This window comes from Notamacropus eugenii, chromosome 3 (assembly GCF_028372415.1).
Source record: "Notamacropus eugenii isolate mMacEug1 chromosome 3, mMacEug1.pri_v2, whole genome shotgun sequence".
NCBI lineage: Eukaryota > Metazoa > Chordata > Mammalia > Diprotodontia > Macropodidae > Notamacropus > Notamacropus eugenii.
The window spans coordinates 58,320,686-58,347,585 of record NC_092874.1 but is presented as its reverse complement, the minus strand read 5'-3'; the positions used below and the strand labels follow the sequence as shown (position 1 = coordinate 58,347,585).

The following is a 26,900-nucleotide window of genomic DNA, read 5'->3' as shown; positions in this document are numbered from 1 at the left end:
GGCATCCTATATCACTGATGCACAAAAAGCCTGACTTTATTTTGCAAAAATATGAGGAGGAAAATTCCTTTTCTCTGACTAACATGGTCCAGAGAGGCTGAAACAGGCAAACAGGAATAAAGGTACATATAGAATCTACTGTGGGTCTTCTCCAAAGGGAGAGGTTCTTGCCAGTGGTCATTCTGGTGCTGAGATTGGATATGAAACAGTCAGAATTGCAAGAGAACTGTGACAACCTCCAGCTGCTCACCCAACAACATCCTGTTTCTACCAGATGTTCCACACCAGATCAATCTAGCAGAAGAAGCTTATTTATATATGGCTATAGTTATTGTGAACATAGTTCTAATCCCTGGAAATAGAGAATTAACAGATGATGAAAGGTTTTATCACATCCTCATTGTCTCTTTCCATAAACTATACCTATTTCCTCAACTTAGAAGAAAAACATCTAAGAGAAATCAAAACTGTATTCCCCAAATTGATCCTTGGGTCTTGATTTCCTGGTTTTTCTACTGATGATAATAGCAAGTCTGAAAAAAAATCATAGGTATTGGTTCAACTTACTTTTGCCAGACACTTAAGTGAGTATGAAATGGAAATTTAAATTTGACAAATAAATAGCCAAATAGATTGGTGATCTCATCAATGTGAATGTACCCTCTTATACAAATCACACAACCCATCCATGCCTCTCTACCCTGTGAAATCCCTGTCTATATCCTCACAGAGAGATTTGCTGCTGAGAATCCATCCAATAGGCTATGCTTAGGGGGGCCTTTTTCATTTTCTCTTGACATCATGAGAGGACCAGTGGAGTTGTCAGCCTTTTTTTCCATTTTGGAATCAAGCATTTTCTGCATGACAACCCTTGCTTCAGCTTCTTTTTTTTGGACAATTTTTTGAAAACCATCTCAAGTGAGAATTATTTGAGAAACTAAAATACTAAACTTGAATAGGGTGATTATTGAAAAACAATAGGAGAAATTACTGAAATACAGAACAAATATTTCTGGTTAACATGTTATTTACTTAAGGGGAAACAAGTTTCAAAAATTAATCTCCATTGTACCACCATTCAAAAATCACAGTCATCCTTTGAAATATTGACATGATTTTAGGACCATCTAATGAGGTCCTGTTGTGATGGTGGCAGCGAGATCATAGGTTACCCAAAAGTTAAGTTACTGTCAAATGCACATAGCACAAAAGCCAAAAGAGTTAGCATCTCCTGTAAGGGAGGAAAAACTGGGAATGAGAGTTGCCCTCAGCCCTTGATAGTGATACTCCTAAAACACAGGTCTGACCTTATCATTCCCCCAATCAAGAACACTCAATGGCTACCCATTGACTCTAGGACTGAATGCAATCTTTTCTGTTAGGCATCTAAAACCCTTTTCAATCTGACTCTAACCTCTTCTTCACATTCCAGTCAAACTCACCTATTCCCTATTCCTCAGGCATGATGTTCCATCTCACTACTCTGCCTTTGGAAAGTCATAAATCTTCGGGGACCTAGAATATTCTTTGTTCAAAGGGGACACAAACATGGCAATTTTGTTACTACTGTCTTACATTTAACAGTTTGTGAAAACAAATTAAACAAACAAACACCTCCTATGAATCAGGCACTGAGCTATAGCATTGGGGAAAGAAAGAGATGGGGGGAGAGAGGGAAAAAGGAAAGAGAGAAAGAAGGAAGAGAAAAAAGAGAGAAAGAAGAAAGGAGAGAAAGGAAGGAAGGAGAAAAAGGAAGGAAGGAAGGAAGGAAGGAAGGAAGGAAGGAAGGAAGGAAGGAAGGAAGGAAGGAAGGAAAAGACAGTTCCTGCTCTCAAGGAGTTTACCGTCTAATAGAGGAGATAACATGCAAACAAATATGTAGAAAACAAGCTATATAAAGAGGAAACAATTAAAACAGTGAAAACACTAGAATTAAGAGAGATTGATGAACGTTTCTTGTAGAAGGTGGGATTTTAGCTGGGACTTAAAGGAAGCCAGGAAGGTCAGTGATTACAATGGAAGAGGAGTGGTCCAGGCATGAGGGCCAGTCAGAGAAAATGCCTAGAATTTTAGTTAAGATAGTTTAGGTAGGGGACAGCTAGATGGCACAGTGGATAGAGCACTGGCCCTGGAATCAAGAGGACCTGAGTTCAAATTTGGCCTCAGATACTTGATGATTACTAGCTGTGTGACCCTGGGCAAGTCACAACCCTGATTGCCTGATCCCCACCCCCCCCAAAAAAAAAGATAGTTTAGGTAGTTTCATATACAATCCCTTTTGTTGCTATCTTTCTTGGTAAGCTGGAATTCTTGTGTTTGTTAATAATAATTAAGTTTATAATAAAAATAGACTTCAAAAAAATTCTCCCTGCACACTTCAGCCTCTTGGAACTCTTAACTGCCTTCAGGTACCATCTCCTACAAAAGGCCTTTCTTGATTCCACCAGCTATTAGAGATTCCTTCCCATTACTTGTATTTAAGGTGTATTTTCTTGTCTATATACATATTTTTCCCCCTCAATAGAATGTAAGCTTTTTGAGGACAGAAACTTTCATTGGATGTTTGTGTCCCCCTCGCCTGCCACTGTGCCTGGCACATAGCAGATGATTAATATTCAGTCAGTGAATAGGCAAAAGGAAGACAAAGTTATCCCCATTTGTCAATAATATGATTCACCTATACAAACCTCAGAGAATCAGCAAAGAAGCTAATTGAGACACTTAATAACTTTAATAAGACAACAGGACACACACTAAATCCACCCAAATCACCAGCATTTCTATATAACAATAAAACAATCCAAGAGGAAATAATTGAAAGGATAGTCTTATTAAAAAAGAACTACAAAATGAATAAACTATCTGGAGGTCCACCAAGGTACACCCAAGAAGTGATATAAATACAATTATAAAGCATTTTTTTAAAACAAAAAATTGACAAAAATTAAAGGAATATTCACTAGTCATGTGGTCATGACAAAATAATAAAAATAATGATACTACTTAAAGTAATTTATAGAATTAGTATTATATCAAAACAATATAGAGCTGGGCAAAAGAACTTTGTCTAGAGGGACAAAAGAACTAGAACCTTGGAGGAAATAATAATAGCTAGTATTCATATAGAACTTTCAGATTTCCAAATCACTTTACTTATGTTACCTCATTTGATTCTCACCAAATTGGTGCTATTATTATCCCCATTTTACAGATAAGGAAACTGAGGCTGAGAATGGTTAAATGATTTGCCCAGAAGCACACAACTAGTTAGTGTGAGAGAAAGATTTGAAATGATGAAAAAAGTAGAAATGAAGGGAAAAGTCTTACTCAGATTTACAGACTTCAAATTATGTTACCAAAAAAGTAATCTTAAAAATTATTTGGAAATAGTTTTTAAAAATATCAAAGAGAAGAGGCATGGGGCAATGGACAGACAGCTGACCTTAGAGTCACAAAGATCTGAGTTCATGTCCAACCCCTGGCACATATGGGCTGTGCAATCCTGCAGAAGTGACCTAACCTCTCACTGATCCAAACAACTAAGACGGTAGAGTACAGAGCAGGTGCCAATCTGCATTGATAGGAAAAGCTGCTCCCCAGAAGCTATAAGATCAAAACTACAGTAACAGTCCAAAACAGTAAAACAAAACCTACCAAAAAGAAAACCAAAAAAATAGAAAAGAAGAATAGGGGAATAGGCAAATAGCATTTAATAAATTCTGCATTTAGTACAGTGTCTGACACATAGTAGGCAATTAATAAATGTTGATTTATTGATTTACTGGTCTGAGAACATGAATTGCTTGTAGAAGAATGCTCTCATTTGACAGCTGCTGGGAAAACTAGGAAAGTAGCTTAGCAGAAATTAGGTTTAGACCCACATCATATAACATAAACCACAACAAATTCAAAAATGGACAGATAATACAAATACCAAAAATCATACCATTTTTTAAAATTAAGGTAATCAGAATATGTACCTTTCCCAGCAGAGCTAGATGGAGTTCTTAATCAGGCATTGTTGTTCAGGCTTCAGTTTTGAAGAGGACCAGTGACATCATGGGTGATGTTTTGACTGTGCATGGAATGGATTTAAGTGAGGCAGAGTTGCACAAAAGCCATCAGCCTCACTTTCTCTTCCAGAGTCATCAACGTCCAGTGACAAGACAAAAGTCAAGATGCCTGATGATGGCCTGGGATGCAGTGGATGACCTTGGTACCTTCCATGTCTGACAAAGCTCTAATATTCCACAACATTTGCTTTCACTGCCCTCATAGTTATTGGAACAAACTGTTCTCATCTGACCATTCCACTGAGGAACACTTCACATGCTTGGAGTAGACATCCCCCTAACTCATCAACACGTTTGAGGCCTGTCAATTACCCTCAACCTGATTTAGCCCACCTACCAAGAAGGTTTTAGGGGCTGTGGTCACTCTCCATGCTACATAGAGGTAGTCACAAAAGATAAAATAGGTTACTTCAATTACATGAAACTGAAAAGTTTTTGCAGCAACAAAAACAATGCAGTGAAGATAAAAAGGAAAGGTATGGATTAGGGAAAAAATATCTTTGCATCATCTATCTCTTAGGGTCTGATATCCAAGATATACTAACATAACTAAGTATAGTTCTAAACAAACCGCTTTCCAGTTTTAGTAGGAATGATTGTCAGTATATATGTGTATGTTTGTGTATACGTGTTTCTCTGTAAATAAGATCCATAACTAGAATGAGGCGAACAGGGCTTTACCCCCAGAGTACTGATGTTAAGGTGGGAAATATTTCCTCATCAAGAGAGGTACACTCACTCCCCATGGTGAACATTCCTTGGCTTGTGGTCCTAGGGTAGCAAATAGCATAACTGGTCTTATTCTTTATCTCTAGGGTCTTGGTATCATGGTATTCCTTTCCAGTAAGCCACGTTCTCCCTCAAAAATTCTGAGGGGACAAGGATCCATTTTCTGTGGGATGGGCTATCCCCTTCTAGTGTCAGGAATGCACCCATGATGTTACTTTCCTCTGTGATCTTGTCATTGCTGCCCTCCAACTGAACCGAATTTTTCCAGGTACAATTACAATTAGTTACAGCTCAGGTGTGTTGTTTTGTCGTTTTGAGTTGTTTCTGACTCTTCATGACCCCACTGTCATTTTCTTGGCAAAGATACTGGAGTGGTTTACCATTTCCTTTTCCAGTTCATTTGACAAATGAGGAAACTGAGGCAACAAGGTTAAGTGACTTGACCAGGGTCACACAGATAGTAAGTGTCTGAGGCCGGATAAAAATTCAGGTCCCTCCTAACTCCAGGCCCAGCCTTCTCCATTGTACCACCCAGCAGCCCACAAGTCAAGTGTATGTATGTATGTATATATATGTGTATACGTGTGTATGTGCATATGTGGTATTTACCTCTCTCTTTATATCTGTTCATTTTCCCATTCTCTGACTCCAGCTACCTCTGTGGACTCCCATGGGCTTCAGAACTCCTACATGATTGACACAAACTGACTTGATAGAGAAACCATAATAAAAGCATCAATCCAGAATGAAATAAGTGAAACATGAAGAGAATGCAACACAAAATACTTGCTTAAAAATCCAAATATAATTAATATACAAAGTATTTTAAGATTCAGCTCTAATAGTATATGGTTTATACATATTTTTCCTTAATAATTTCTCATTACTGAAGTGGTACTTTTAGGTTTTGTAGTTACATGTAAATATAATACACAAGGGGAAAAAATGTCTTCAAACATGGAAGAACAATTGACACATTCATGGAAAAAAGGTCCTTTTTCTAGTTCTACTGTGAAAGATAATCCTGTCTTTCCTTTCAGAACAATCAGTTTCAACCTTGGGAACTTTGACTCTATAAGAAGATTGAAGAGTTTGGATCCCTACTGACATAAAACTAGTAAAGTTTGCACCTCTTGTTTTTAATCCAGACTCATTATTCTTAATAGACTAATGCATCTAAGAGAGATGATCAAGATTATTTCAATTAACCAATTAGCTAAACTTGACCCTAGAAATATAAGCAGGACCCTAATTGATAATGAATTTGCAAATTGATGTTTTTTTGCCAGTAACATTGACTATTTGACCTTCAATCAAAACACATATCCTTTAGCTGGGTCCAAAACATACAAAGTACATTATAGCCATTATTAAATGTACTGTAATTATGTCCATGGATTTTAATTCTCACATTCTCCCTTATTACATTAACTTTGGCTTAGAAACTAGCACAAAAATCTACTCAGAAGCTATAAATACAATATAAAGTGAATAATATAGCTTTCCCTCTAATCTCATCGAGTTTAAATCCCAATACTTCACTAATATACTTTCCTGCATTATTTCAATACTTATAGAAGAAAATATTTGTATATCTGAACTACCACTCTCTTTTAGTTCAGATGACCCAGAGTTGACTTTATAAAGAATAGAATTTTGTCAAAAATTGATTCCAATTCAGCATAAATTTATTAAGTACTTTCTATGCCCCAGGCTTTTATTGTTTAAATTAAATACAGTACTTCATTATTAATTAAAAGAGGAAACTGAAGTTTCACATATCCTCTCAAGTTGAATGGTTTCCTTATTTTGAAGTGTTGTAAGTTCCCAAAACAACAAACACATCCACATTGGATTATAAAAAAAAAAATGAATTCCAAAAGACAAACATAAAATACTTGTATATCTGAACTACCATTCTGTTTATTAGTTTAAATGATCTAGAGCTCATTCTGCACAGAATAGAATTTTGTTTATAAGTTTATCACAATTCAACATATATTCATTAAGTTTTTTCTGTGCTCCAGGTACTGGGAATATAAAGATTTAAAAAAAGGTAGCTCCTATCATCCAGTGGAATACTTTATAGATCTGGTGAATGAAGAAAGGCTCTGAATATTACCCCATGGACTATTGTCACCTAAGGCGCTATTTCAGGGACCAGATTGAATCCACCTTTGTTCAAACCCCAATAACAACTCAATGAATTCTAAAAGGATTCTATCATGTAGGTGTCTGTATTTACATGTCTAGGTTTTAAGGATAGTTTCAGTGCTATTGTGTTTTTATTTGATTTCTTCTGCTCAGTATGTGTCCATATTTGTATTTGTACATGTCTGAGCAATCACGTTTCTTTTGTGTCTTTATACCCATTTGACTATGGCAATGATTAGTGGGTCTTCATCTGTATTACTTTATGCATTTGTATATCTCTTTATAAAGACAGTCTAAGCTCCTTCAGGGTAGGGAACTCTTCTTTTTGTCTTTTTATCAGCGTGATCTACCACAGTGCTTTGGTCCACAGCAGACTTTTGGTAAATGTGGGTTGGATTAAATGGAATAAGGATGAATGGAAGAACATGGTCAGAAATGGTTTGTGGAAATGGGTTTTGGAAAAGTAACACAGTATATATATATGTATACCTATATACACATACACAAACATGTATATGTATATCTAATATAATGCTGTATGATATATTTTATAAAATTGTATCTCTCTGTGTGTATACTTGTTCTTAGACCAAATGACCAGTTCAGGCCCCTCACTTCTCTCCCCTTGTCTTTTGGCCATTTTGGTGTTGCCATTATAAACCACACCCAATGGAAGACTGAGACAGGAAGAGGAAAAAAACTGAAAGCAATACTGAGTCATTTGGAGACTTGTTCCTCCTTCTGGAATGGCATGGGAAAAATATTACACTTATGACTAAAATAAGGTTTGCAACTTTATCTAGGATCATAAGTCTTGAACTTAAAGAGACTGTATGAGGCCATCAGATTAGCATTTTGAATCCCGAAGAGGTTAGGTGACATTCAACATCACATAGCTGCTAAGTAGAAGAGGGGAAACAAACTCAGATCTTTTGACTCTACATTCAGTACACTTTCCACTGAAACATACTGCCTCACTTAACGTCATTGTCATCCATTATTGCAAATAATGCAATTCTGTGCGTATATACGTGTGTATCTCATGGTTCAAGATACACAATGGTCATCCTAATTGCTCCCACGATGCATGTAAAAGGAGAAGCAATTGATCCACCCCAATCTATATAGAATAATAAGGATATCCACTATATACCTCTAATCATATAATGTTGTAAACATATCATGTATCAACATATAGAATGACAAGGAATTAGTATTATTTTCATGAGCTGAACTTAAAGCCTTCTATAGATTCCCACAAATGATTAGTAGATTGTTAACAAACTTGAAGGAAAAAAAATCACTTTAGTTAATTTGAAATCTGCTTCTTGAATTTAAGGTTGTAGATTCAGAGGTGAAAGGGACCTTCAAAATTATCTCGTACAATCATTCATTTGCTGGTTGAGCAAACTGAGACCCAAAGATGGTAAGGGAGTTATCTGATGTCATATAGATAGTAAGTGGTGAAACTGGTCCCCTGACTCCAAGGCTCTGAGTCTGATGTCATATAGATAGTAAGTGGTGAAGCTGGTCCCCTGAGTCCAAGGCTCTGAGTTCAAATCCAACATTCTTTCCACTGTATGCCTTCTCAGAATTCTATGTTAAAAAAATATCTTCCACGTCTCGCTATGGAACCCTGCCTCACCTTCATGACAATAAACCACATTCTTGTTTATCACTACATCACTTATTCAACACTCAAAGGGTATTTATTAAGTACCTACTATGTACGAAGCAGAGAGCCAGCTGGTTTCATGGATAAGGAGTTGACCTAGAAGTCAGAAAGATTTAGGTTCAAGTTTTACCTCAGACACATACTGGCTAATGTGACTCTGGGCAAGTAACTTAAATTCTCAAGGTACCGGTAACTTTCTAAGAGTATAGGCTGCAAAGCAGATGTTAATCAGAAAGGTACTATGCTAAATGTTGGGGATAGAGACATAAAATTCTAAAAGTACCTTCCTTCAAGCATCTCATGTTCTAGTGACGATACAACATGTATACAGATTTTTTTTTTAAAAAACTTATATTTAAGTACTAATTGAGAAATTTATTATCTAAATAACTACGCTTTGAATACCCTTGAACAACTAAATCTGCTTTTCACATTGACATTAGCTTAACAAAAGAAAGGTCACTTGCCATTGGAGATGACCACATATGTTACCTGGCTTGCATGATTTGTGAATAAAAAATGGAGATTTCTTGGGTTATGAAAATGTAATCTACACATTATCTCAATACCTCCACTACTTTTCACAGATGATAATTTCTAATTGATTGCCATTTTTTTGTTACATATACTACAACTTCATTGTAGGACTTGCTGTTGGGAAGATAAGTCCATATCAATGAAAAGCCAAGGAACATTTTCAGTCTAAAAGGAAGTTGTTTCATGAGAAAACCCTGAATGTAGTTAAGCAGTTGAAATAAAAATAAGAAAGCGTCACTAAAATGTTCTTTAAAAGACCTAGGATGGGAGTGATTGTCCCCAAATCAGCAATTAAACTAATTCGAACAAACATAAAAGGGAAATCCTGTAAAAAGACACCTAAGAAACTCACAAGACTTTGTTGTGGTGTGACTATGATTCGAAGCAGAGAGATATAGCTAAATATGTAAACAGGATATAACCACCCTGACTTAAACACTGCAGAGTGCCCAGATACTCGCAGCATCTCAGTGGTGTCAGACCACATGATGAAACTACTCAGAAAAATCTCTGCACGCTTGTCTTGCTGCGATATGGCTCTCAAGATTCCAAAGCCAAAAGGCAACCTCTGGGCTGGCTGGTGCACTGCGTTATTTTCCTCACTTGGCTTCACCTGCTCAGTCACAGTTTTCACTTGCTGCAAATTAGTTGTATGGATATGTGAATCTTCATTTTCTGAAATAAATCAAATATTTAACAGAATCAATTAAAAAGTCATGTTATATATTATATATATAGTTAAATATAACTATAGGTAGTTAAAAGTTATGTAATTTAATGTTGAACTTTAACATATTCTCTATAGACCTAGTAGGACACAGATCTAGAGATGATCATTAACTTATGGATGACATGCTTTCAATAATATTATATAAATATAATCATAATAATACAAAATAATCAAACAAACATTTCTTAAGGACCTAGAGTGTGCAGAGCAACAGGGGAAATTAAAAAGTCAGGTAAGACATAGACTTTGACTCCCAGATTACTAAAACTGGGAAGCTGTAGATAGTCCAACAAAGAGATAAAACTCAAATAAATACAACAAAGGGGACAAACATGGGACTCATGAGCAACATGTGACCCACAATCCTCTGAGAGCTATCCAAATCAGATGAAAATGCAATCAGAAAATATTTCACAAAATAAATAAAAATATAATAGATAATGTTAATATGTGGTTTTCTAAATCAATACACAGCTTGCAAGTATCCTTATGTACAGTTTAGTGGCCACCATTTTTGTTTGGTACCACTGTTGCACAAGATTATATAATAAGTGTACCATTGACGTATCATGGCAGGGACCAAAGGAAAGGCTGTTATTGACAAGGTGAAGAGAGAGGGTTACGGGAGGGGAAGAAAGAGAAGTCTTTATAAAAGTGGTAGCATTTAAGTTGAGATACAAAGAAGAAATAGGAATCCCAAAGGCAAAGTCCTGGAAAAAAAATATTCCAGATATAGGGAATACCCTGAGTAAAGACAAATTAACAGAAAGAGCATAGTTAGCTTAATGTTTACTGTGCATGAAAGGGAGTTATAAGTCTAGCTGGTTGGAGATATGCTAGAAAAAGGCTTTGAAGGACAGGCAAAGAAATTTTTGAATTTTGCTCAAGGAACAAGAAGGAACTATTGAAGATTATTGAACAGAAAAGCAGCATTATATCTAGGCATAAGTATGAAGTGGCTTAAAGTTTGTTGCCAGAACATATAAGGAAAGTATTTAGGGATAGAGGATTGAAACGGAATTGAGGTGCCAACAGCTCTACCCCTCCCCTTCCCATTCAATTGTACAGGAGACCAAAAAGAGTCTTGAACTAACAGAAAACTGGAGTACTTCAGACCCAGAGTCTTTGGCACTTTGCTGAAAAGGAAGCCCTAAAAGTAATTCCAAAGTGGTGTAGCTTGGAAATTGGAAATTACATAAGTTATATGGATTTTCTAACCCTGGGTCAGATGAAGGCTTAGACCAAAGATTTTGTTCTCAGTGATCAAAAAGAGATTAAAAAGACAGAACTAAGGTCTGTAGGTGTATTACTTAGTTGGTTGTCTCTTCTGTGTTTCAAAAGAGCTGATTGTTTGGAGACAACATTCTTTTTTTGAAGATGAAAAGCCTGTGATGGTCCAAGTCAAGCAGCTAAGAGCTTTTTCTTATCCAGATACTAGCATTTTGAAGAGCATGCACCCCTACAGGAAGAGAAACTTGAGCATTTGGGATATAAATTGAAAGTGTGATGAAAGAGCCCATTCTCCCTTTTATGGGGGAGAGATTAACATCTCAGCTAGTGACTAGCTAAATCCAAAGGCAGAAAGCAGAGAGAAGCTGCGCACCATGCCCAGTAGAAAACAAACCTGGAAACAACTAGAAACAACTATGTGACTGATCATTTAGCATTTACTAAAGCTATTTACTAGTTACTGTCAACAAGCAATTAAGTATTTACTTTCTACTAAGAACTTTGTGCTAAACACAAAGAAAGGCAAAACATTGCCCCAGTCTTCAAAGAACTCACATTTTAATGAGTGCCGAAGCAGAGTCTTAGGGAGTACCCACTGTCAGTGACCATGATCTGGATGAAGATCCAGCAAAGAAAACTGAGGGGTAAATATTTGATTTATTTCAGAAAATGAAGGCATCCATATCCCATATAACTTCTGTGAGAAGGAGTAGTCAGGCAGATAGGAGGAGAAAGGGGAAAGAAAAGCATCTTAAAAACTAAAGTGAAGAACGTATCAAGGAAAAATTGGTTGTTGACATTATCAAAGACTTCAGAGAGGTCAAGAAGGATGAAGATTGAGAAAAAAAGCTATTAAATTCTACACTTAAGAGACTGTTGGGAACTTTGGAGAGAATACTTTCAGCAGAATGATGAGACTGGAATACAGTTTAAAAGACAGGGAGAGGCAAGAAAATGGAGGTACCAACTGGAGATTAGTCATGAAAGGGAGGAGAGATATAGGACAATAGTGGGGAAGGAGTTGAGGATGGAGAAGATATAGATATTTTTGTCAGCAGCAGGGAAGCAATCAGTATATAGGAAGAGGCTGAAAAGCTAGTAAGAGCATAGGGATGGTAGAAGGGGTAAACAACTGGAGAAGAGAAGATGAAATGGGATCACTTAGGCATGCCTTGGCAAGCAGAAGGAATACCTCTTCATGTGACCCATGGGGCAAAGGAGGATTAAGTAGGGGGAAGGCATCTGAGTGATGTGAAATAATGAGGAAGACAGAAGAGGAAGAACTTGGTGAATCGTCTCAATTTTTTCAGCAAAATGTGAGGCAAAGTTGTCAGCTGAATGGGTGAGGAGGGAGGGCGACTGTGGAAGGTTTGAGGAGGGATGAAAAGATTTAGAAGAGCCACTGAGATGAATGAAATAGTGACTCTATTGAGGGAGTGTAAAAGAATTAAATTCCCACAGGAGGATCCAGGGGAGATTTGGACATAAATTCATAGTGGACCCAGCTAACAAGGTTTCATGATTTTCTCTAGCTTCATTCAGCAGCATGTGAATAGGAACAACGATTCCAAATGGTGATAGCAAACCAAGACTTGGGCTAGAGAGAAAAAGATCTTTAATAGGACAATAGGACATGGGACATGATAGCATATAGTTGAATTGGTTTATCAAGGGGTTAATATGGAGATAGGAGGAGACAAGGGGTTAAGATGGAAAAGGGAAAAGTCAAAAGCAGTCAAAGTGAAAGCAATGGTGATGGTATGGGAAAGAACTGAAGAGTTGAGGGACTAGAAGTCATGATGGAGATAAAGAACAGGACTATGGGTCATATGAAAGAGAAAGGTAGAATAATAAAAGATTATGATCAGAAAAAAATGAATTACAGAGTTCATGAACATACACGTAGAAAACTTGTGGGTGATGGGAAGTTCAAGGATATCTCTGTATGTAACTGGGAAAGAGGAGTAGATAATAGAAATGAGTAAGTTGAAAAACTGGGATGCTAGGATGTTTAAGGGAATATCAACAGGTATGTTGAAGTCAGGGGTTGGGAAGGAAAGAAAGATTGTAAACCAGGTACCAAATTCATTGAGAAAGGAGAGTGTCCTGAAGGTCTATAGCTACCAGAATTTTGATTTGGTGATAAATATGGATTGAATGTATCCCAAAGGAGAAGAGGTTATTAAGTGATGGAGAAGGAGGTAGAGTCTGAACACAGCAATGAGAAACAAGGAGTATTCTAATACTCCCACCACCAACTCAAGAGTATGAGTTCCTACCCCCATACTAATGCAATTAGTGCTGGAAAGAGGAGTCAAAGATTTCATGTCATCAAGAGGGAATCGGTAATATCACCAAATCAGAATTTAATATTTTTTCTTTCATTTATTCATTCATTCAAAAATTATTCATGAGAATTGTTATTTCTGAAGCCAAGAAAGGAAAAGTGTATACAGGGGGGAGGGCTAGTCAAAGACGTTTGCAGAAAAGGCATGGATCATATAATTTAAAGCTGAGAAATCATATAGTCAAACCTCTTCATTTGAGGAGAGAATGCAAGCTACCTGAAGCCAGGCAGTATTTTCATTTCTCTCTGTGTGCTTCGAATAATTTGCATATAGTAAATTAATAAATACTTGTTGAATTGAATGGAATGAGGTTCAAAATAAAGCCGTTTGGTTATTGTTGCTAGAACAGATTCAAACTCTAGATATCACATGGTCAGTCCTTAACAGTAATGTGCCCCACCCAGTCTTAGTGGCGTTTCTCTTCTAGGAATCATTTGGACCAATTTTTTCATTTTATTATGCACATACATGCATGCACACACATATACACATACATGTATATATATGTTACATATAAAATAAGATTATGTTATATCGTTAGATAGTATACATGTATGTATGGAAAAGAAAACTAAAACCAAGAGAAGTCAAGTCACTTGTCCAACATCACCTAGTCAGTTTGTATTGGAACCACTTTGACTGACTCCCATTCCAGGGCTCTCAACCACATTCTATAAATGATAAGTATTTGACTATTAAATTAAGATGAATTTGGCAACCATATACATGTGTTAGTGTTGGAGATGAACACCTTGAGGAAAAAGATTCCAAAGTTGTTCTTTCTCTATTAATTGAGAGATTAAAGGGCAGAGAGCCCTGTATTTATCTTCTTAACAGAAATAGCTCCATTTCAGAATCAACTTCCATCTCATTATACATTAAATGGATCATATCACTTCCTCACATTAGGATTTACCATCTCACCACCCACTCTGTTTGAAAAGGCTAAAGGTTATCATTATAATTTGAATAAAGTATATACCAACCCAATTCCCACTTCCACAAATTCAAACCACAGAAATAAGACTTTGATAACATGACTTATCACCAGCATCCTTCTTCTCACAGTGATAGACTAGGCAATAAAATATTCCAAACCCATATCTGAAAATTGCATACTCTGTTTATCTCTTCATGTCAATTTATATTTAGCAACAGTTTGTAAACCATCATAACAGCCACCAAGATTGACTTCCTTCTTCATTATCTAATAGTTGAAATTTATAGGGAGAGTTCATTTGTTTTACAGAGATTTTCTTTGGGACCCAACTAAGGTCTCTTCCTGTCATGGCAGAAATAACCACAATGCTTTTCTTACCTACTTGTACCCTAAACTTTGTGTGTCTTTTTCCCCAAAACATAATCAGGAGAAGCTTCTTGGCGTAGTCATTAGAGAGCTGATTTTGGAGCCAGAAAGACTATCATCTGATACATACTCCCTGGAAAAAAGTCTTTCGCCACATTCACTAGTTGTATCATCTTTGACAAGTCACTTAGCCTCAGTTGCCTCATCCTGGGTCATCTCCAGTCATCCTGATGAATATCTGGTCACTGGATTCAGATAGCTCTGGAGAAGTGAGGCTGGTGACCTGCCCAGCCCTCCCTCACTCAAAACAAAGTCAAGTGCAAGTCATGTCATTGTTTCTCTGATGGCATGGTCTTCTTTGGAAATGAAGGATGAGCACACATTCACACACGTTTCAAGAAGGTCCTGGTTTGTAAAAATCATGGAAGTTTCTTATCTGAGAGTTTCCTTACCAGGGAAATTACAGTCCCAGTTCCTGTATTTGCCAAATTCTGTGCTTGGTACTGGAAATACGAAAACAAAAGTGAAAAAGTCTCTGTGCTTAAGAACCTCACATCTTACTAAGATGAATCAGGGAAAGGAGTTGGTCTAGGCAACCAGAGGGACTGTGAATGACCCTATGGGAGAGTACATAGTCACATCTTGTCCAGTAACAACAGTTAAGAGTGACTTGATCATTGTTCTCTGGGTGAGTTGGAAGGGCAGAGGAAGGGGTAAAGGAGAATGAGAAGAGGTGCAGATGGCAAGATTCTGATGTTGGCTAGATCCCATGTGCCCTAAAACCCTGGTAGATAGCTGGAAGGGGGTTTTCCTCTGAGCTTAATTAGCTCAATTTGTTAGAGCATGGTTTTATAAGGAAGTCTAAAATATAAATTTGATTCTTATGTACCCATTAACTTCACCCAGAAAAAACTCTGTTCCAAAGTCACAGATCAAACCAAATTCAAGCCAACAATGTCAGAGAACATGCAAGAATATATGGATAGCTGGTCTCAGTATGATCCATTGTGCCATAATATATGTGTATGGATATCTCCAAATCTTTGCCCTCTCACAGGGCACCAGTGGAGGTAGGGGGTGGAGATCTATGCATAGAAAGAATAACACTAGTTTTCAAACATTTACCCAGCTCAGCATTAAGTTTAATCAATACTGTTGATTTAAAAAAATTATCAGGGCACATTCCAAGTTACTGTATTTAAGTGATAACCCACAACTGAGATTGTGCCATTAGCCCTCACAACTCTCTAGTGATAAACTCAATGATTTCAAATACAATTATTTGTAAATAAACTGTTTCAGTGACTAATGACTAACAAAATACTTATTACTACAAATTTAGTTTGAGAAAAACATTTAACCATGGGTTCTTAACCTTTCTGTGTGTGTGTGTGTGTGTGTGTGTGTGTGTGTGTGTGTGTGTGAAAGAGACAGAGGAACAGAGAAAGAGACAGACAGACTAACTCCTTTGGCAATCTAATGAGGACTCTGGACTCATAGGAATGTTGTGGGGGGTTTTTTATTCATATCGTTGGAAATTGAAAGAAACCCCAAATTCCAATTAGGGATTAGTGAAAATAAAGAAGTTAACTGTTTTCCATTCAATTTTATAAAGCCCTTAAAATCCATCCAGAGACTTCTTGGAGTATCCAGGTTAACAATCCCTGTATTATAAACCTTGCCTTAACTTTTTCTTTATATGTTTGATTTCCAAAGAAAATATATTGGCAAGTATAACCTATACTGGTAAATATGTTGGCAAAAGGGAAAATCAAAGAGCTCATGCACAGAGAGGATAAACTGGGAAACTTTTAATTACATAAAATAAAAAAAACCTTTCATAAATAAAACCCATATACTTAAAAAGAAAGGGAAAACAATTTGATTTGCGGGGGGGGGGGGGGGAATTACAAGAAAGATCCTCTGATAAAGACTTAATATTCAATATACATAAGGAACTGATTCAGTCATATAATGATGGTCATTCTCAAAAGAAAAAATACTTAAAGGATATGAATAGGCAGTTTTCAAAGGAAGAAGTTCGAACTATCAATAGCTATATAAATGCTTCAAATTACTAATAATTATAGAAATCCAAATTAAAACAACTCTGAGGTTCTACCTTACATTTCACCATACTGGAAAAAAATGACAAAAAGAGAAAATGGAAGACTTACAGGAAGACAGGCACATGCGTACATTGTTGGTGGAGCTGAGTTAGTAAATGAATTAGTCAAGTTGTTCCCAAAACCAATTGTAACTCTGAGCAAAAAGCCACCAAATTGTGGTGTGACCCAGTGACACTCTGATTACATCTATGCCTTTATCAGGTCAAAGAAAGAGGAGAAGGACCCATATATTCAAAAATACTGAGAGCAGCTCTTTTAGTTGCAGTAAAGAACTGGGGGGAAGGTGGGGAAGGGATGTCCATCAATCAAGCGATGGCTGAAGAAATACAGGATATGAATGAGATGAAATATTATTGTGCCCCAAGATAAGACAAAAGGGACTGTTTCAGAGTGGAGTAAGCAGAACCAGAAGATCACTTTATGGAACAACATTGTAAGAAAAAACAACTTTAAAAGACTTCTGGTCTATTGACTCTGGTCAATTCAATGAGTAGCCACAATTCAAGAGGACTGGTGAAGCAACAGGTCACCCGCCTCTTGACAGAGGGATGATGGACTCAACATGCAGAATTTTTGGACATGGCTGCCATTCTGTTACAAGGATTATATTTTTCTTTTCTTTTTAATTTGTGGGAATGGATTTAGACGGAAGAGAGGAGCTAGCAATAGGGTTGTCTCCCTCGATCCTCTTTGTTCCTTATTCTTTGTAGCAGTTTTAAAAAAGAGCTTCTATAAAAATAAATTTTTTACAAATGAATCCATTTCCTCTTTCTTCGATCTGATTAGTGGATAGACCTGGATGTCCCATTTGCCAAGATAATAGGTATGAGGTAGGACCTCAGAGTTGCTTTATTTTGCATTTCTATAATCGTTAGTGATTTGAAGTATTATATTGCCAAGCCTAGAGGCCTGTATTGGGCTACCCGAGTCTTTCTTACCTGTCCAGGTCTTCGGCTGGCCACGCCGGATGCACGTATGAGAGAAAGGACGTTCCAGAGTCAAACAGGGGTTGAGCTTTATTACAGGGTTTCGGTTACAAGTGCAGGGGGTCTTCTTTCTTAGGACGAAGAGGGGGAGATTTCCTAAGAAGGCTAAGCTTAAGGGAATGGAAGTAGAAGTACAAGCGGGGAGAGAGGGGGAGGGGAGAGAGGAAAGAAAAGAAGCGGAGCCCTTCTTTTCTCTTTGGCTCCACACGTGCTAAGCGAGCTTTTAGGCTTCCTCAATCCTACTTAATCTTCAGCCACACAGTTTGCATCTCAATACCGTGCTGTTAGGTAACTAGGTGTGCTCCAATCCGGGACGACCTCGAGGGCAGGGAGACTCCACCCATCAGGTATCTCCTGGGGAGAGGCGGAAATACCCGAGCTAGCCGAGCTAGCTCGGTCTGACCTTCTCGAACCCCCGCTGTTCATGGAGGGCCTCGTAAGACTCTAAGATTTAGAAGTCCCACTTTTACCTGCCCGAGACCGTCCACACGGAATTGAGCTTCCAGTCCCAACATTATATGTAACTATTGATAGCTTACATTTCTTTCTTTGATAACTTCCTACTCATATGCTACAATTTTGGAGAATGGTTCTCATTTTTACATAATTAAATGAGTTCTTAATATATATACTCACTACATATATATGTTTATCAGGGAAGCTTGCTGAAAATATATTTCCCCCTGTTAACCTGTTTTCCTTCTCATTTTAACTACATTGGTTTTATTTACAAAAGAACTTTTCAATTGTATGTAGCAAAAACAAGAAAAGAGAATTGTGGAAATTTTTTCAATGTATAGAAAAAACACAGAAGTTCAGAAGGAAATACCACCAACAAGGAAAGTTTTTAAAGTAACATTGAGTTCATTCTACACTTTTAAAAAAGCAATCTGTTTGTAATTAAAATTTATATAATTACTTTTTGTAAATGAAAATGCTATCCTTTTTGGTGTTTTTAAAATTAAAAATAAAATATCAAAATAAAAGTGGATTGTTGTATATTTTAATATACAGCTAGGTCTCAATTAATAAAAAATAATTAGCTGCCTTTAAATGGGGGCATTATTTTAATTCATCCTACATATTTCCATTGAACTGGAACCAATTGCCTTATTTTATACAATTATAACTTCGAAGTGTATGAATTGAAATACATGTGACCACTTGAAGGGATTCATTACTTGCACTTATTAGAACCAAACTATAGTAAATGTGGAGATTTAGAATCAGACTACCTATGCTAGAATTCCAGTTCTGTTTGTCAATGAAGTCTGGAAACCTCTCTGGGAACTCAGTCTTTTCATTTTTAATTGGGTATTATTGTTTGATGAACCATGAAGGTCCTTTCTAACTTCTAAGTCTTTGAGTCATTAGTTACTTCTTAAATGAGAGACTGCTTGCATTTTTAAGCAGCAATGGCCCTCCAAAGAATTTGGAACTTAACTGTAGTTCTGAGAGCTTATTCTATAATTTGAGAGGGAGATAAAGATAAAGAATTGTTTGCTAATTGTTATTTAAAAACCATCTAATCAATGCTCACAGTGCTAGAAGGGACCACAAGAGGTCATCTTGTGGAGCCACCTGCCTTCAAATCACTCACGCTTTGATGAGAAAAAGTCAATAATTATGATAACAGTAAGAGGTAATTTTGCTATGTAAAATTACATATACATATATAGGTTTTATATGATATAAGCAATACCCTGGCCCTGTGATTTTGCTATATCAAGAACTTCCAGATGAGGAAACTCTACCCGAATAAGCTGACAACTTCCTTGCAATGTAGAATATTAGAGTTACCTCTTAGGTCAGTGGTGTCAAACTCAGATAGAAATAGATCCCTTTGAAATACAGATTGACTTAGAAAACCACAAATGAACATTATCTATGATTTATTGTATTTCTTTATTTTGTTAGACTTTTCCCAATGACATTTTAATCTGGTTTGTGGCCCCACTAGGGAGTTTGTGAACCCCATGCAGTCGTTTCAAGCTTGACACCTCTGACCTAGAACACTGAGTGATTAAATGACTTGGGCAGAATCACAAAGCCAGTATAGGTCAGAAGTCACACTCGATCCTATCTTTAAAGCCAGCTCTCCAATCACTAAGCCAAGTTGCCTCTCTACGGGACATAAAGTATACACACATATAAAGGGCTTGTGATGATATCAGTGTGGGAAATCCCACCACCAGTTGAGGTCTTGGCCATTCTGTAAGTACAGTCTGAGTGGATTGAGGGTCAGAGAGGTTAAAAAACTTCCTTGAGTCACACAGCTAGTAAATGCCAGCAGCAGCACTTTAAATCCAGGCTTCCCTTGCTCAAAGTTGAGCTCTCCATCCACCACACCACACTGCCTCACCATAAACACATACAGAGAGATATAGCCTATAACTATATAAATCTACCTCTCTAGATGCCAAAAACCTTGTCTCCTAATAGAAATAAAATTAAAGAAAAATCACGGAAGGAAGGAAGGAAGGAAGGAAGGAAGGAAGGAAGGAAGGAAGGAAGGAAGGAAGGAAGGAAGGAAGGGAAGGAAGGAAGGAAAGGAAGGAAGGAAGGAAGGAAGGAAGGAAGGAAGGAAGGAAGGAAGGAAGGAAGGAAGGAAGGAAGGAAGGAAAGGAAGGAAGGAAGGAAGGAAGGAAGGAAGGAAGGAAGGAAGGAAGGAAGGAAGGAAGGAAGGAAGGGAAGGAAGGAAGGAAAGGAAGGAAGGAAGGAAGGAAGGAAGGAAGGAAGGAAGGAAGGAAGGAAAGGAAGGAAGGAAGGAAGGAAGGAAGGAAGGAAGGGAAGGAAGGAAGGAGAGAGAGAGAACATATATATAAATATATATACACACACACATATATATATATATATACATATATGTACTTATTTCGCTAGATATACATTCAGTGCCTAGAAATCTCAAGATCTGTTTAAAAGAGACATGTGTAAAGGGACTTATTTATATTCTTTTTTCCACCTAAGGGAGCTTCTCCCAGTAATTTTTTTGGCTGATAATCTGAAACCCTGACCCAACTGTAAGAGTGGAGCACTTTGGTTACACTTTTGAAGTTGATTTAAAAGTCAGTTTTGTTTGTAATCCAGGAAGTGGTCAACTGATTTTTGCCCAAAGGAAAAAATAGCAAAAATCCATTTTGGCCATTGGCCAGCCAGAAGCTGGCTGAATAATTAAATTTATAACTGCTTTATTTTAAGTATCTTAGGACAAAATCCCCTCAATAAATTCTTTTAATGAAGATTTGTTCACTATCTTTTTAAATTTTTTTTACTTTTAAAAAATATTTATTTCAAACATTCTTTTCTTTTCCAAATTTTGAGTTCCAAATTCTTTCCCTTCCTCCCATACCTCCCCCAACTCACTGAGAAGACAAGAAATATGATATCAGTTATACATAAGAAATCATGTAATATATATTTCCATATTAGCCATATTGCAAAAAAAAAAAAAAAAAAGCAAGGAAAATGAAGAAAGTGAAAAAAGTATACTTCAATCTGCCCTTAACATTTATCATTTGTCTCTCTGGAAGTGGACAGTATTTTTTCATCATGAATTCTTTAGAATTGTCTTGGATCACTGTATTGATCAGAGTAGCCAAGTCTTTCACAGTTGATCATCATTAATGTTGCTGTTCCGGTGCACAATGATCTCCCGGTTCTTCTCACTTCACTTTGCATCAGTTCATATGAGTCTCGCCATGTATTTCTGAAACCACCCCCCTCGTCATTTCTTACAGTACAATAGTACTCCATCACAGTTATATGCCACAACTTGTTCAGCCATTCCCCAATTGATGAGCATCCCTTTAATATTCAATTCTTTGCTACCTCAAAAAGAGTCACTATAAATATTTTTGTGTATATAGGTCCTTTTCCTTTTTTTGATCTCTTTGGGGTAGTAGCATTGCTGAATCAAAGAGTATGCATGGTTTCTAGCCCTTTGGACAAAGTTCCAAAGTGTTCTCCAGAATGATTGGACCAGTTATAACTATATCAACAGTGCATTAGTGTACCTATGTCCACCCAACCCTTCCAGCATTTAGCATTTCTGATATGTGTGAGGTGGTACCTTGGGGTTGTTTTAATTTGCATTTCTCTAATCAATAAGGATTTACAGCATTTTTTTCTATAACTATAGATAACTTTGATTTCTTCTTCTGAAAATTGCCTGTTCATATCCTTTGACCATTTACTAATTGGGGAATGGCTCTTATTTTTATAACTTTGACTCAGTTCACTATGTATTTCAGAAATGAGACTTTTATTAGAAAAACTTGCTGTAAAAATTTTTTGACATTACTTCATTATATATAGTACCTTTTAGAAAAGGATAGCTTCTCTGATTATCCCTTTTAATTAGGTTTATTTTTGCTTTTGCTTTGTCTGAGATCATGATTGCTATCCTTGATTTGTTTGTTTTTTTTTCCTTCAGGTGAAATGCTTTTCTTCAGTGACTTTTGTGCCTCTTTGTGCCAATTCTGATTTCTAAGGTATTATTTTGTTCAATTTTTTTTGCCTCTTTTACCAAACTGTTCATTTATTTTTCATAATTTTCTTGCATCACTCTTCTTTTCCAAACTTTTCCTCTACTACTCATCTCTTTCTTTAACTCTTCCAGGAATTCTTATTGGTATTTTTCTTTGAGGCTTTGCTTGTAGCTGTTTTCACATTATTACCTTCTGAGTTTGTGTCTTGCTCCTCCCTGCACTGTAGTTTTTTTTTTTATGGTCAAATTCTTTTTTTTGTCATTTGGTTATTTTTCCAGCCTATCCCTTAACTTGGAACTTCATGTTAAAGTTGGGCTGTACTCACTTGGGTTTGGGAGGCCCTTCCAAGTTTCAAGCTTTTTCATTCTGTTGTTTTCAGACCTAGTTCTGGGAGTCTGAACATTTTTGGTGCTTCCAGGGTGATGTGATCTGGTGAGAGTTGTAGTCCCTGCTCTCCTGAAGTCACAAGCGCTAATGTTTCTCTCTGCCTTAGAATTATGACCAAGGCCTCTGCTTCCTTGTGACCAACCACAACATTCCTTCTCTTCCCTGGAACTGACACCCAGAACCATGACCCAGAATGGTACATATGCAATAGAGTTGGCAGTCAGCACCAGCTGCACCCAGTGCCAGCAAAGAGTCCCCTGCAATTTCTTTCTGACCAGTTGTCTGTGACCCCCTTATTGTCCCTAGGCTGAAAACTCCTGAAGCCACTGCTGCTATTTCAGTCCTCCATCACCACCTTCTAATCAAAAGACCTGTACCCCAAATTAAAAACCTCAAAGAAATGAGAATTTCATGAAAATTTTGCCTTTCTTTATATCCCTAGCCTTTAGCACAGAGCCTGACACATAGGAAGGGTTTAATAAATAAATATAATAAAATAATAAAAACTTTAATAATAAACAAATAATAAATGCTTGTTGATTGATTGAAACAGGGATGGGAATGGAAAGAGAAGACTTTAGAGAGAACATGATAGCTATTCCCAAGCATTTGGAGGTTTTTCGGAAGAGAGACTAGATTTTGTTTCTCCCAGGTCCCACCATCAAAACTAAGAGAAATGAGATTAATTTTCACATACACACACAATACACAAAATACATACAAATCCCTATGTTCATCTCTCAGTGATTCTGTATCATACTCTTCACAACAGATGTTGATATTTTCCAGTCTCCCTGAGCCCCTAACCTCATTCTCAATCCCCATCTACCCTCTCAAACACATTCTCTATAAAAAACAATTTATTGATGTTTTCTTTTTTTAAAAAAATGTATCACTGATCATTCCCACCTTTTCCCTTTCCTTCCTCTCCTGCCCCCAGAGAATCTTTCCTTGTGATAAATATAGTCAAGCAAAATAAATCACTCGGTTGGCCATTTCTTTCTGTTTCATCCCCAGGGCCTAGTAGTGTCAACTTGGGACTATGACTGGAATGTGTGTGTTGGTCCTTCCTTGTGAAGAAGACCATGCCATCAGAGAAATGATGACATGACTTGCACTTGACTTTGTTTTGAGTGAGGGAGGGCTGTGTAGATCACCAGCCTCACTTCTCCTCCAGAGTCATCTGAATCCAGTGACCAAATATTCATCAGGATGACTGGAAATGACCCAGGATGAGGTAATTGGGGTTAAGTGACTTGCCCAAGGTCACACAGCTAGTGAGTGTCAAGTGTCTGAGGTGAGATTTGAACTCAGGTCCTCCTGACTCCTGCACTGATGTTCTATCCACTGCACCACCTAGCTGCCCTAACTAGAGCTGGAATGGATAGAGTAGAAACCAACACTTGGAGAAATGTAATTTCTGTACATTAAGGGCTACAAGCCATACTACAAGGAGATGAAGATTTGAGTGGGTGGTGAAGAAATGGTGGGTAGAAGTGTAGATTAGACTTTCTTAAAGTTTAGTAATAAAGGCAAAAAAGAAATACTTGATAGCATAAATAGTTTAAGGGGATAACAGGAGGTAGAGTGGGTGTTTTAGAGTACACCAAACCTGAGCATATTTGTAGGTCAAAAGAAAGGAATTAATAGAGAGATTGAAAATAAAGACAAAGGAAAGGATATAAACATAATTGATAGATCAAGGTTTTAGAAGACAGAAAATAGGCTGGTATTAGGGATATGAGAGAGGGTTTAGCCTCGATTAGGGTACAATCCACTTCACTCTTTGGAACTCTGATAAATGCATAATTTCAGAGAGCTGATAGTGAAGCACACCTCCTACCCCTAAACAGAGAAGTAAAGGACTAGAGGCATGGAATGAATTAACATGCATTTATTAAGCACCTGCTGTGTGCCAGACATTGTGTTAGACACTGGAAAGGCAAAATCAAAAGTGAAACCATGAGACATGGTCAAAGTGGTCATTTGTTTTGCTAGACCATACTTACTAAAAAGAGGAAGGAGATAAAAATGGCAGAGGCAGGAGGAGAGGAATGTTGACAATGGACAGTGAGATACTAAAAAAAAGAAAGAATATAAATATTTTAAAAGAGTGTTGGGGCACATGCGGTTGAGAGAGGAGTTGGGGGCTCAAAGAGAGCCAAAATTAGCTATCTCCATTGTGGAAAGTATGAGATAGAATTGTGGAGAAATGACTACATATAGATCTGCAAAAAGCAGTGTCCAGTAGAAGTTCAACAGCAAGAATTTGGAATAACCCAGCAGTCCAGTTTTGTGAATTCCTCCAACTGCCCTATGCTGTCCCTTCTGTACCTGAGATCTGAGATGAACAGGAAAGCACTTACCACTTCTGGGGGTCAGAGCCAAGATGGCAGAGTAAAAACAGGAGCTTCACTGAGCTTCCCCCCAATGCCCTTCAAATACCTGCAAAAAATGACTCTCAACAAATTCTAGAGCTCCAGAACCTACAAAATGAGAGTGAAACAAATCCCCAGCCCAAGACAACCTAGAAAGTCGACAGGAAGGATCTTTTGCACTGGGTAGGGAGTGAAGCACAGTCTGGCATGGGGCACACCTGCACAGAGCAGGCCTCAAGAGATTGAATAATTGACAACAGTGGCAGTTTCCAGACTTCTCAACCTACAAATGCCAAAAAGGTCAGTGGGAAAACTCTATGAGACCTGGGTGAAAGAGGAACACATCATCTGGCCAGGGCCAGCCCCAGCTCCAGGGCAGTTGGGGTGGTGGCCATGGCAGCCAGCAACAGTAGCGGCAGAGGCTGCTTCAGGAGCTCTTGGCCCACAGACAATGGAGGAACACTGATACAAAGTATCAGTATAAGCAGCTGATACAAAATCCCTAAAGCCTGGAATAGTACACTCACTCCACCCCCACCCCCACTGGAAGCAGAGTTCTACCTTGACAAAGGGTTAGAAAATCAGATGTTTGGCAGGGAAGATGAGTAAACATCAGAAAAGAATTCAGAGTATAGAATCTTACTTTGGTGACGAGGAAGATCAGGGCATTCAACTAGACGAGAATAGCAGACTCAAAGCTCCTATGTCAAAAGCCTCCAAGAGGAATATGAATTGGTCACAAGCCATGGAGGAGCTCAAAAAAGATTTTGAAAGTCAAGTAAGGGAAGTAGAGGAAAAATTGGGAAGAAAAATGAGAGATGCAAGAAAATCAGGAAAAACAAGTCGACAGCTTGATAAGTAGACCCAAAAAAGTACTGAAGAAAATAACACCTTAAAAGATAGACCAACCCAAATGGCAAAAGAAGTTCAAAAAGTCAACGAGGAGAAGAATGCCTTAAAAAGCAGAATTAGTCAAATGGAAAAGGAGGTCCAAAGGTCGCTGAAGAAAATAATTCCTTCAAAATTAGAATGGAGCAAATGGAAGCTAAGTACTTTATGAGAAATCAAGAAATTATAAAGCAGAACCAAAAGAATGAAAAAATAGAAGAAAATGTGAAAAATCTCATTGGAAAAACCACTGACCTGGAAAACAGATGCAAGAGAGATAATTTAAAAATTATTGAACTACCTGAAAACCATGATCAAAAAAAGAGTCTAGCCATCAACTCTCAAGAAATTTTCAAGGAAAACTGCCCTGATATTCTAAAAACAGAGGGTAAAATAGAAATTGAAAGAATTCACCAGAGATAGTATAAAGAAAACTCCTGGGAATATTGTAGCCAAATTCCAGAATCCTCAGGTCAAGGAGAAAATATTGCAAGCAATCAGAAAGAGACAATTTGAGTATTGTGGAAATACAATTAGGATAACACAAGATCTAACAGCTTCTATATTAAGGGATCGAAGGGCTTATAATAGGATATTCTGGAGGTGAGAGGAGCTAGGATTAAAAAAACCAAGAATCACCTGCCCAGAAAAACTAAGTATAATGTTTCAGGGGAGGAAATAAACATTCAGTGAAACAGAGCACTTTCAAGCATTCTTGATAAAAAAAGACCAGAGCTAAACAGAAAATCTGACTTTCAAATACAAGAATCAAGAGAAGCATTAAAAGATAAACAGAAAAGAGAAATCATAAGAGACTTATTAAAGTTGAACTGTTTACATTCCTACATGGAAAGATGATG

At 37.3% G+C, this 26,900-nt stretch overlaps 1 protein-coding gene across 1 annotated transcript in view; it reads right to left on the bottom strand.

Annotated features, from left to right (window-relative positions):
* Nucleotides 1–9,349: 9,349 nt before the first annotated feature.
* TMEM236 (transmembrane protein 236) overlaps nt 9,350–26,900 on the bottom strand; it is a 47,510-nt gene continuing 29,959 nt past the window's right edge. The window contains exon 4 of the mRNA XM_072650249.1: nt 9,350–9,843. Coding sequence (XP_072506350.1) covers nt 9,350–9,843 — 494 coding nt within the window. The remainder of the gene's footprint in view (nt 9,844–26,900) is intronic.